At 60.3% G+C, this 12,480-nt stretch overlaps 1 protein-coding gene across 4 annotated transcripts in view; it reads right to left on the bottom strand.

Annotated features, from left to right (window-relative positions):
* Positions 1-627: 627 nt before the first annotated feature.
* AXIN1 (axin 1) overlaps positions 628-12,480 on the bottom strand; it is a 35,090-nt gene continuing 23,237 nt past the window's right edge. For 3 of the 4 annotated variants that reach the window (XM_053276748.1, XM_053276747.1, XM_053276749.1), the window contains 8 exons: positions 11,316-11,412; positions 10,301-10,438; positions 7,955-8,496; positions 7,049-7,225; positions 6,262-6,507; positions 4,295-4,402; positions 2,595-2,765; positions 628-2,103 (listed from right to left, as the gene is read on the bottom strand). In XM_053276748.1, coding sequence (XP_053132723.1) covers positions 1,977-2,103; positions 2,595-2,765; positions 4,295-4,402; positions 6,262-6,507; positions 7,049-7,225; positions 7,955-8,496; positions 10,301-10,438; positions 11,316-11,412 — 1,606 coding nt within the window. In that variant the 3' untranslated portion in view covers positions 628-1,976. The remainder of the gene's footprint in view (positions 2,104-2,594; positions 2,766-4,294; positions 4,403-6,261; positions 6,508-7,048; positions 7,226-7,954; positions 8,497-10,300; positions 10,439-11,315; positions 11,413-12,480) is intronic. The other variant, XM_053276750.1, reaches the window with a different exon arrangement.

The raw sequence follows: 12,480 nt of genomic DNA, 5'->3' as shown, positions 1-12,480 counted from the left end.
GTTCTTGTTGCTGAAAAGTTACTTGTAGAATGTGCAGAGGCCATGGCTGAACAATTGAGTTGTTCTCCCCTACTTTGCTTTCAGGCCACGCTGCCTTCTTCCCATCATGTTTCTACACTCCAACCCAGTCAAACGGATCCCCTTCTGGCCAATAACTGGCCCACCTTTCCTATCCTTTGCATTAAGTGTTCCCTCTAACAGGGATTCCCAGATGTTGCCAAATCCCACAAATGGCCAGCAGATGGCAGTGTAAAACAGCACATGGACACAGTAAGCAACTTGGACATCTACTCCATTTACCTGAATCCAAGACTAGGTTTTGTCCAAGTTCCTTGGTGTTTGAAATGGGGGCAGGGGTCGTCTTAAATTCAGAACCTCATTCTTTTTGGGTTACACAGAGGTATATTCTATATTTAACTCTATTTTTAAGGGGATCGTCTTAAATGGAGAGTCATCTTCTATTCGGGTAAATATGGTAAAGGACGAGAGCGGCGAAATGCAGAGACCTCCCTTTGGCAATGCCCCCCATCTGATCTTCCCCAGCCACAAGGGGAGGGAGGAGGGAGAGGGGAGGGAGAGCTGCCCCCAACCCGGAACAACCGGAGGAGGAAGACGCACACAGCGCAGTCATTGGAACATGGAGTTTTATTCCATTATTATCCAAGTACCTTTTAAAAGATAAATTGTACAAGTCAGCATGTGAAAAATGTTCAGGAGACGCCAGCCGTCGGCCCAACCGCTGGTCGCTGATGCTTTGTTTAGAAAATGTACATATTTACAATGTAACCCTTCAGAAAAAAAGGGAAAAATGAAAGACCCGCCACAGTCGGGTAATACACCTTTAAAATCCCATCCGATGTGGAACACAAGCCGGGGAGGGAGCCGTGCGCTAACCTGGAGGAGGGGGACAGAACTGGGTTCGAAGGCACTCGGTGACGTTGGCAAAGAGCGGCACGGGGGGCGGGAGCGGCCTGGACGGCCCTGCCCCGGGCCAGGGACACCTTCCGCCCACTCACATGCTGACGAGGTCAGGTGCCCAGAGGAGCAGCGGCGGCGGCAGCCGGAAGAACAGAGCTGGGGGAGGGTTGCGGGAGGCGGGGAGAAAGGAAGGCAGGTCGGCCGGCCCTGGGGAGAGAGGCCAGTGCCAGGAGGAAGAGGCCACCGATCTTGCTCTCAGCACCACCATCTTCGAGACAGAAAGAGGCCAACCTCGCTGTCAAACATACACAGGTCCATGAGGGTCAGGGAGTCACCTATGAGTGGCAAGGAGTGGAGAGAGACCCGAAGGAGTGTGTGCAGATGTGGGCAGAGCAGGAGGGGACCAAGGGAGGAGGAGGAGGAGGCACAGCCTGTCCAAAGCTTGCTGGCACCGCCCCGCTTCAAAGCGAGGACACCCTGCCAGCCCGCCTGCTCTCTTCCCCCTGCTACAAGCAGAGGGGAGGCCTCGAGTCAAGGCAGACTGAGGGACCAGGAGGCATTCCCGGCCTGGAGGGATCACATCAAGCCGTGCCCGGCCGTCCCCCCCCCCGGCACCCTCCACAGATCAAGGCAAGAGGGGCAAGTCTCAAGAGGCCCTCCAGAGTCCCTCGCCCCTTAAGGCTCCAAACCGTTTAGCTGCCAGGGCCCCACCCTGCCCCAAAGATGGCCGGGCCCTTTTGGCCACTTCCAACACCCTGCGGTGGGGGGTGGGGGGGGAGAGAAAGGGACTCTGCTCTGCCCTTCAGAGGACTGAGTCATGGCCAAGAGTTCCTGCCAACGACAAAGAATTCTTACAAGACGCAGCTCCGGCTGCTTTCTGCACACTGCTGCTGCCCCCCGGCCCCTGCAACTGGGGGAAAGGTACTCATGTGGCCCTGAGGGGGGCTCTGGCTGCCCCACAGGCGGGGACCACAGTCCCCATGCTGGTGACCCCAGCCACGCCCCCACCCCACTGCCACCCCCCTTCTCCGCTCCCCTCATCGGCGGGCTCCTCGGGGCTAGTCGATCTTCTCCACCTTCCCAATGATCTTCTCTTCAAAGATGGGCAGGACGGCCTCCTCCTCGCGCACCTCTTCAAACACCACTCCGCAGTCAAACTCATCGCTGACCTTCTTAAAGTAATACCTGCCAGACAGGGAGGGAGAGCCGTGCAAAGATCCAAACCACATCCCCGTGTCGGGGTTCCCTGGAAGGCCAGCAGCTCGGAGCCTTCCGACACTGGCCGGAAGGGTGGCCCCACGGGGCAGGGCGGGGCGGGGCTCCCCACAGAGCTATTGCCGGGCAAACCCTGCCGGGCCCCAAGAACCACCCTAAAAAGCACAAGGAGAAGGAAGGAGGCCCCACTCCTCCCTGCTGCAGGCCCACCCGTCTGTGCCAGCCAGAGGAGTCCTGCTCCCCGCCAGAAGCCGCCAGCAGCAGATTTGCAGCGTCTCTGCAGGTAAGGCCTGGCCAGCCACCCCGAGAATCAGAGCCTGAGCACCACGAAGAGGGCACCGGGCGGCTGGTTCACCAGGCGCAACAGAGCCCGCCTCGGAGTCCAAGGGGTGACCTTGGGGAGAGGCAGAAGCTGGAGGGAGAGCCGAGCCCCAGAGCCCCCCAGCAGCCCCTGCTCTCACCTGTAGTTCCCTTTCTTGGTGAGCAGCTCCTTGAACTGGCCCAGGGTGACCACGCGGCCCTTGACCAGGGTGCGGTAGGGGATGGGCTCCCCGCAGAAGTAGTAAGCCACGACGATGTTTTCGCAGGGCTGGGAGGTGCCGCCTCCACCGGGCCTCTTCTGTGGCTTCATCCTAGGAGGCAAAAGAGACCACCACTCACCACCTCTTCATCACCCGGGGGGCTGAGCTGCGGTGGGCAGGGAAGTGAACCCTCTCTGCGGGTGGCGGGGGGAGAATGACCGGCAGGCAGGTGCCCCCCCCCACTTGCCAAAGAAGGGCTGCCCTGGGAGCAGGCAGTAAGCTCTGCGGGAGAAAAGCCTGCATCCCAGCCCCAGAGGCCCCCCTGCCTGTCCACACTGGGGGCAAGAGAAGGGCTACAGATACCAGCCCCAGCGAGGGGCAGAGGCAGCCACGCCCTCAAATGGGGAGGGGGCAGCAGACAGCCAAGATGGAGACTCTCCAAGGGAGGCACCTGCAAGGCCCCGCTGCAGACCCCAGGCTGCCACACACACACACACCCGTTTCCCTCTCGTGGGGAGGGGGCTTTTGCTGCAGCCCTGAACCTGTGGGCTGCAAAACCTGCCCGTTGGCTTGTTGACATTTCTGCCCCGTGCTCCCTCCGCCAAGGAGCCCAGAGCGGCACGCGTGGCTGTGTGTGTCCTCACAACAACCCTGTGGGGGAGGTGGGGGTTGGAACCCGGGGCTCCCCGGGCAGGTGGCAGGCCCAGGATGGCCGACTTGCTCCCTGCTCTGGCCTATCGTGCTGGGAGGTGGGCATCTGCCCTCCAGCCCCTCTGCAGAGAGGAGGCTGGGCCCGTGCCGGGGAGGAGAGGGGCACCGCCCCAGATCTCCAAACCCCCCCCTCTCTCCGCAAACAACCACCAGCCCGACACTTCCATACTGCTATGCCTGGCGCCAAGAGGGCTCCCCTTCCCTCTCTTTAAGCTACAGCCCCAGAGGCCGAGGCCCCGTCTCTCCATCTTGGGGTGGGGGATGCCTTTCAGAGAGCTCCTGCTCAACATCTGCCTGACACACACACACACACACGACCCCCCCCCAAAAAACCCACATTTATTGGGGGAGACGGCGAATGGAGTGGGGGGCAGGAGCAGCCCCGAGCAGCCACTGGAAGCCCTCCGCCCACCTTGCGGTCTCTTCCCATGGCGTCCCCGGCTTGGGGCAAGGGGCCACTCTCTCGCCTGGCCCAGCGGCGGGTGGAAGCAGGCAGGTGACTGGGTCAGGGCAGTCCAGTCCAGCAACTGTGGGGCCCTCCCCATGGACCCACTGCACAGCCCCATTCCAGCCCCACAGCCACAACCACAGAAACAATCCCCAACGCCAGAGCCCCTGGGACACCCAGGCAGGCTAAGGAAGCCCGGCTGGGGCAGCACTCTGCTCCGCTAGCAGGGCCTGCTGCTGCCTGCAGGGGCCAGCTCCGATTCGAAGCGGGTCTGTGCAGCTGCTCGGGCGGGCAGCTCACCCCAGCACTCTGCTGCACGGAGACAAGGGTCCGCCTCTTGGCAGGGGCTCCGGGAATCCTCCCGGCTGAGCTCGCAGGCTCCAAGGGCGGGCTTGTGAGGCCCTGGTCCCGTCCCAGGGCCAAGCAGCCCCCACCCGGGGAGGGCAGTGGGAGGGAGAAGACAAAGAGCGGGAGGACGTACGCGGCCTCGGAGAGGTCCAGGTCGGAGACGGCGGGGACCACATTCAGCACCGGCACACAAGCTGGCCTGAGAGAAGAGCGACCCCGCTGGATCACCTCTTGCACATACCTGAGGAACAATCCCAGGCATTAGAGGGGCCGCCTGCCTGGCCAGCCCTGCCGCCATGCCCTGGGGGAGCCTGCGGCCCTGGCACTACTAGCCACCAGCCCCCCACTTTCCAGGGCCCCTCTCGCTCCAGGCCTCACTCCAAGCAGGGCCTCTCCCTGTCAACAGGCACACAGTCAGGGGGACCATCCGGTAGATGCAGGCGTGTGCACACACACACACACACACACACACACACACACTCCTCCCCTGTGTTAGCTGCCCCCTGATCCATGTGGAAGAGAGGGAGCCAAGCCAGCCAGGCCTGGGGTGGAGGGGGGGAGGAGGCACCACCCAGGGGCTTGGCCAGGGATGGGACACAGAGCAACTGGGCCAAGAGCCGGTGGGGGGTGGGCAGGGTTGAAGCACAGGGCCCTGCCTGGGGCCAGCTCCCCAGATGCTCCTCGGGGAGACGGTGCCCCCTGGCACCGGGAGAGCAGCACAGGGCAGCCTGCCCACCCGCTGGAGGCCCACGGCTCCTGGCCCAGGGAACCCACAGCCGCAGCGACACAGAGGGAGCCCTGGGACAGCCACATCCCCTTCCCAGGGCGGTTGCAGCCCCCCCAAGGGTCCTCCCTTGCCAGCTGCAGGGACCCTGGGGGGGGGCCTCTCCTCCGTGCAGCCTTTCGCCACGCGTCCCTCACTCTGGAAACCAGCCGGCCGCCCCAGCCTGGCACAAGGCAAGGAGCAGCCAAGCCAGCCCCAAAGCCCACCTGCAGGCCAAGAAGCGTGCCAAGGCCGAGCGAGGCTCCGTCTGCCGCCGCCGCCGCCACGCCATGCCACAAACTGCCAGGTGGCACTCGGAATGGCTCTGGGCCCCCTGCTCAAGCACCCCCGAGAGCCGGCCTCAGCTCTGCCCCAAGAAGAGACGGGCCTTCTGGATGCGGCTTCTCGAGGGCAGGAAGCCCCACGGGAGAGGAATGCCAACCTTCCTCAAGCAGCCTCCACGAGGCTCCCAGCCGCTCGGCTGCACCGTTGGAGGCCTCCCCAAGTCTGGCTGCCTGGCCATCAGTGGTGCCCAACTCTCCCAGGAGGGGGCTGCTTCCTGGCCACTGGTCTGTCTAGTATCGTCTACCCAGGCTGGCAGCGGCTTCTCCAAGGCTGCAGGCAGGAGTCTCTCTCAGCCCCGTCTTGGGACCTTCTGCAGACAAGCAGGCAGGTGCCCTACCCAGAGAGGCCCCATCATCATCCCCTCAGGGGAACCTCTCACAGCGCTCACACATGTCGTCCCCCATTCAAATACAAACCAAGGCAGGCCCTGCTCAGCAAAGGGGACCATTCATGCTCGCGGCCCCACGGCCAGCTCTCCTCCTCCCTCTCCTGATCTGCCCCTGCTGGGACCAGAGTCAAGGACTCTTCCTGCAGAAAAGAGAACGTGACGTTCTCACCCCGCAAGTCCGGCTCCGGCTGCGGAGACCGGCAGCTCAGCGAGGTTCTGGGGCACCCGCAGCCAGAACAAGGGGCCTGTTTCCCCTCGAGGTGCCCCACGCAGCCCCTGTGGCAGTGCAAGCAAGGAGACCCATTGGGCAGCTGGCTCTGGGAGACCCTGGGGGCCTGCTGCGGATGGTGGACACAAGGCGGGCTACGGTCCCTGCTGGGGGGCTGAGCTGGCTAGGCGTCCCCCCTGCTCCAGAAGACAGCTTTCCAGGCCATGAGATTGATGGGGGCGGGGGGGGCGTGTGCCGTAGATCTTCCCTGGTGGGGGAGGTCAGGGCAGAGCAAGAGCAAGGAGCCCCCCCGAGGGGCACCCCATCTTCTCCACACCCTGCTCTGGCCAGGCTATGGTGGAACACCCCCCGCCCCCCCCGGCCCCATCACCTTACCGCTGTTTGGCCGGCAGCTTCCCCGTCCTCTTCTCCTCTTCCTCCAGCCGCCGCCGCGCTTCCTCCAACTGGGTCAGTGGGTTGGGAGCCGGGTTGGGGGGCATGGTGGGGTCCTGGATGAAGGGGTGCGAGGGCTGCACCACGTTCCGCAGCTGGGCGCTGACCCAAGGGTGCATGGCCACCGGGCGCTCCACGGAGGCCGGGCGGAGCAGGTCGTGAGCCGCCTGCTTCTTGGCGCCCAAAGAGCTGCAGGGGGGAGCAGAGGAAGGGCTCCAACCGGCTCTGGCTCTGGCCGCCCAGGAGCCTTCTGGCTGCTCCTGCAACAGCCGCCGCGTCACCCAGCCCCGGAGCTGCCGGAGAGCATCCAGACGGGGACGGGCTGGACAGAGAGCCGGGCAAGAGAAAGGAGCTGGCCCAGAGGAGCCGACAGTCTAAGCCACAATTTGTAGGCCAAGGGGAGGGAGGGAGGAGCAGCCAGCCCCTCTTCAGCCGGAGGCTGGGCCTTGGCTCCACAGCGAGGGCAAGAGATGGAACAAGGCCAAGCCGGGATGTCGGGGACCTCCTGGGGAAAGCAGCGGCCCAGCCCTCAGAGAGCGTGGAGAGGAGACCGAGCCTTGGACAAACCTCTGGCATTTGCACCAGGCCCGGTGGGGACTCTGCCAAAGACCCTCAGGCGAGGAGGGGCAGCGCTGAAGCCTCCCCCACCTCCCCACCAAAGGCGGGCCTTTCTTGGACTTCCCCTCCGAGGCCTCCCGGCACTGTCCGCTGGGCAACGCCCTCCGCTTACCTGTGGTTTGTCTTCTTGTGCCTGCCGAGCTCCTTCTCGCCTTCGATGATCCACTGCATGATCTTCTGGTTCCTCTCCACGTCTTCCGGAGAGCCCGGCACCTCGTAGCCGGTGCCCTCGCCCTTCCCCGAGTCCACTTTCTTGAGGTTCCTCTTGGAGAGCAGGCCAGCTTTCCCACTAGAAGACAACCAGCGGGGCAGCCTAAGAAATCCACGGCTCAACAGCCCAGGGCCCCTTTGCCTCCCAGAGACCCTCAACCCATTTTTTCTGATGGATCGGTCAATCAATTGATATAGAAAGATGGCTTAGGGCGGGTTACATCAAAATGCCAGCCATGGGACCCCCAGGAGCCACACAGCCCTCCCCCAGGCAGCCACCCACAAGGGCACAGGCGGCCAGGACTTCTGGCCTTGCTACACCACAAAAGGCCCTCTTCTCCACCCCCCACGTCCAAGCATGGGGGGGCGGGGGGCTTTCTTGCAAAAGACACAAGAGGAGCCCCTGTCTCTCTTGAGCTGGGGAAGGGAGGCAGGGTCACCCCACCACCACCCCCAGCTGCATGGACCAACCTGCAGAGGGCACAGCGCAGGTACAGGGAAACCCCTGCAAACCCACGTCTCCCCCACTCTAGGCAGGGAGCAGCTGGGCCAGGCAGAGCACCCAAGGAGGGAGAGGTGGGCATGGCTGTTCTGCATGTGCCAGCCTCAACCTCTTGGGGCCCAAACACCCTCCTGCTCTCCTCCCAGCTCCAGAAAGGGGGTGCTCCCATTGTGGCCCGCGTCCTCCTGGACAGACCTCCCCTGGGCTCCGTGGCAGGCGGGGAGCACAAGCCCGGGGAGGGAACAGCTGGCTGTGGTCCATCTGCAGCCCATGCGGACGTCGGCGGCCCCTGCCCCGCTCACTCACCTGTAGCCCGAGGGGTCCAGAGGGCCTGCCGGGCCCAGGCTCTCCCCATAGGCCCGGGCCTTGGCTGCGTAGCTGTGAGACTCCAAGCCCCAGGGGAAGGCGCCCTGGGCGCGCTGGCTGGCTTCCGCCTCGAGCTGCTCTTTGGGCTTGGGGGCGCCGTGGTGGTGGACCATGTGGTGGTAGACGTGCTTGTGGTGGTAGAGGCCAGGCCCCTCCGCCTTCAGCCCCGACTTGGGGGCGTGCTTGCTGTGCCCCAGCGGCAGCGTCCCCATCAGGCCGTGCAGCTTGCCGGGGAGGCCACTGTCCGGCGAGCGGGGCTTGGGGGAGTGGCGGCCGGGGCCCGGAGACTGGCAGCCCGGCGTCTTCATGACCCGCTGGACGTGCTCGTCCAGGATGCTCTCGGGGTTCTCCTCGTGCGCGTCCCGCAGCTGCATCTCGGCGTAGCGGGGGGCAAAGTGGGGCAGGACCTGGAGCGGGGGCAGCTTGTGGGTCACGAGGGAGGGGGGCCCCGAGGAGAGGTCCGCGTCTTCACCTTCTTCCTCCTGCCGAAAGAGACGGACCAGGTGCCAAAGGCTGGGCTGGGAGGGGGTCACAGCCAGGGGCTGCTCTCCTGAAAGCAGAGGCCAGCAAGGGAAGCCCCCCACCCCACCCCAGGGCTAAGGAAGCCCCCCCTGCTCACGGACCCAAGAGGCACCTTTTCAAAGTGGTGGTTCTCTTTACTGAGCAAGGGGAGAGCAACTGGCCCTCTCCATCCCCAGCTCAGCAACCCTCCAGTGGCTGCTGCTGGTGTCTGCCTTAGGTTTCTTTTTCAGATTGTGAGCCCTTTGGGGACATGGAGCCAACCCTGGCGTAGACAATACTGAACTAAATGGGCCCATGGTCTGGCTGTCTTCATTTATTTGATTTATACACCGACCCTCCAAAATGGCTCAGTATATGGCAGCTTCCTATGTGCCTATGCGCCAATGTCCAGGACCCATGTTGAAGGAGGCAGCCACACTGGACTCTGGGAGCTGGTCCACTGACCAGGCAACCTTTGCCAGGTATTTTCCCAGGGAACCGCCTCTGCTGGCCACTTCGCCCAACTGCCTTCCAAAACTGACTGGTTGTTTTCACAGTTGTTACTTTGCTTTAATTTCACTCTCCTTTAAAACAACTGAGCCTGGCGCACTAGCAGAAAAGGGAAGCTCAATTTCACTTACATATAGGAAAACCTAGCGCTGTTTAAAGTTACATTGATTCAATTACAATTTTTAAAGAACCACCTCGTTTCACAAGGACAATTAACTAATTTGTTTTGGTTGTCAGCCTAAGTCAGATTGGGGCTCTCTGCTCTAGGTGCTTCTGAAGTACCTGGAGTTTTAGAACACATCATTGGCATTGCTGATCTGGCTAAATCCAACAGATCCTTATACCACTGGTCCATGTCCCACAATAAATATGCTCCTACATGCTAAGTGGAATGAGGCACTGGAAACCTGGTTTCTTCGAGCCCAGTAAACCAATGCTCTAGCAGGGCACAGACCAAGGCCTTGGTCTTTCAGTTGGAAATTGGGCTGGGGGAGGATGCATCCAGGCAGACATTTAACAGGTGCAGTTTCCCTAGAGATGCCCGATGAATTTCTGCCTGATGCATCTCTGACCAATGCAAAGTGTGCTTGCATGAAGCCTCATTTCTAAAGCCATCATTATATACCAGACTGTACAAAGTCTTTACAGCTTTTAGGGCTCGGAAGTTAAGATGGACATCCTAACTTGCAATTCCCATCCTTTTTAGGGCACAAGTAAAAATGTAAAGCAGCTTAGCTCTCATTTAAACCGAAGGTTTTTGGATTGCTGAATTTTACAGTGTTGGAAAGATCATTTCAGCCCCTCCGTTTATCAACGGATAGAAGACTAATCTGGCAACTTTTGAACTGACAACTTACTGTCATATGCTGACAGAGGACTCCCATACCAGAATTTGGAAGCACTACTGAGAATTATCTGCATCATTTCCTCTACTTATTTTAAATCAATCACTAAGTTAACCCCTTCATCCCCCCTTCCCTCCCCCCGCTTTTTGTTTGTTTCTGTTTGTGTCTCGTACCCCCACCTTTTTGTTGTAATTATATATAATTATAATTATAATTAGAAATCGAATGAATGAATGATGAATGAATAAAATAAAGGGAGAATATAGACTGTGGATCCTAATTGGGAAAGCCGCTTGCTATGGTGCCTGCCTGGTGAGAAAGCGAGCAAACCAACGCGTTCCGGCTCGCCTTCTGGGCACGATCGGGTGCCCCAACACGGGTGCCCTGCTGTTGCTGCAGGCTCCGGGGCTCCCCGAGAGGAGGCACTCACCGCTCTGACCCGCTTCAGGCGCTCCTCCAATTTGGCTTCTGCTTCCCGGTCCCGCAGGACTTCCTCCAGGCGATTGATCAGCTCAGCAGCAAATTTCTGTGGTTCAACGTGGATATCCTTTGGCATTCGGTAAGTACGCTGCAGGAACGGAAGGACACACAGAGGTGAGCTAAGCAGCTAGGCTGGGCAGAAGCCCACAGGGGAGGCTGAGCTCAGCCCACAAAGTCCCGGGCACAGGAGGGGAATCCCGGCAGGGCAGCGCCTGGGTGCTGCTGACGACTTGGCCCAGCACCAAGAGCCAGCCGTCCTGCTCTCCCAGCTGTCCACCCTCCAGTTCAAGACCCCTGTCCAAATCACCCACTGAAACCAAGGGGTTGCAGAAGGCCTTTAATAATCCCATGGGAGCTACTGCAGGAGTTGCTAAACCTCACATTGCCAGCTCCCCGTTCACAATCTCCCATCAAGACTGAGAAATCAGAGCTGGGGGCATATAGGGACACTGGAGCCCAGGGCTAAGCTCACAGCAAGGCCCAAAAAAGCGGGGGGTGGGCGGGGGGAGAACTCGCAAGGTGCTGATAGATTGGCTCAATATTTTTCATCAGATTTGTTTAATATCTTTCACTTAATATTTTAATCGTGTCTTTTTTACCATCTTGGGTTTAACTTTTTGCTGTAAACCGCGTTTTAATGAAAGGCGGTATATAAATAAATAAATAATGTTTTTATGGGTACAGTTTCATAAACTTGGTTCCGTGCTGCCTTGTGCATTTCAAGGCAATGCCCTTCTTCGGAGGCAGTTCTGGCCTGATCCATCCCCAGCAAAGCATCCCTCCCGCGGCTGTTGCTGGTGTCCATCTTATGTTTTCTTTTTGAAACGGTGAGCCCTTTTAGGGACAGGGAGCCATCTTATTTCTTTGCTTGTTTGTTCAAATCTATGTAAACCGCTTGGGAACTTGGGTGGAAAAGCGGCCTATAAATATCCGCCGTAATTCATTCGTCGCCGCTTGCCGCTTACAGGAATGTGAGGTAGTGGCACGCGTCCGTTGGCTTTGGCACTCTCCTGCATCTCTCGGCGATGCTGCTTCCGGAGCCGGTACGGTGGGATCCCATCTCTGCAAGAGGAAGCCAGATGGTGGGCATGGCGGCTGGCCAGGCAAACAGGCTCTTAGACAGGCGGTCCCGGCAGCAATACAGCCAGCCTTGCCTCCGTGGAGACAACCCAACCACAGCCCTGCTGCCTTCCGGGGCCCACACAGGGCCGCCCGCTGTTCGCCCCCCTTGCCGGCAAATGCAGGAGGCGGCCTTACATGGGAAGCTTGTTGGTGGTGCCTCCCAGGCGCTGGAGGGAGCTTTGGCCTTCACACCCTGCTTGTGAGCACCCAAAGGCCCCAGGAGAGACGGACAGAACGCTGGGCAAGAGGGACCTCTGGGCAGGGCCCGTCGAGCCAGATCCCGCTTCCAAGGGAGACCAGCCTTCCCAAGGAGAGCATGAAGCAAGAGGGCCCCAGCAGCTGCTGTGCAGAGGTTCCTGCCTCTGGAGAAGCAGGTGCCGTTCGGCTGGCTAAAAGGGCTTTTTTCATTTGACTAGACAGAGGTTTATGAAGCAATGTCTGGAGAAAGCCGCGGCGGGGGGTGGGGAGAGTTTCCCTCCCTTTCTACAACACGGGCACTCGTGCAAGTCGCCTAACGAAACTAGCGGGCGGCAGATTCAGGAGAGACCAAAGCAAGTCCTTCATGGGACACACTATCACCGTACACCCCAGGGAGGCACAACTTCGGCCCTCCTGCAGATGCTGGAAACTCCCATAATCCCGAGCTCTTGGCCATGGTGGCTGGGGAAGGTGGGAATCGCAGTTCAAAAACTACTGGAAGGTCCAGGTTGTGCAGCTCTGCTGTCCAGAAGGGGTGTAGGGGTGTGTGTGTGTGTGTGCCACTGACATCTGGAGGAGGAGGAGAGCGAGAGCTCTTAGCTATGACCGCTCAACGGTGGTGCCTCCACCTGCAGGACTAAGTGGATGCCTCTTGGCCTGACCCAGCAAGGTGCTCATCTTTGGCACCCAACTGACTGGGGCTTACAGCCCTCCACCAAGTCTGCCCAGGGAGCAATTGTTCCAGCCCCACTTCTTGGCGTGCCAGTGGGTCTCTTTCTGAGAAAGCAGCTGGTGTCCTCACTTCCCGCC

Source organism: Hemicordylus capensis, chromosome 13 (assembly GCF_027244095.1).
Source record: "Hemicordylus capensis ecotype Gifberg chromosome 13, rHemCap1.1.pri, whole genome shotgun sequence".
Taxonomy (NCBI): domain Eukaryota; kingdom Metazoa; phylum Chordata; class Lepidosauria; order Squamata; family Cordylidae; genus Hemicordylus; species Hemicordylus capensis.
Note: the sequence above shows the minus strand (reverse complement) of the source record. Positions and strands in the feature narration are given on the sequence as shown.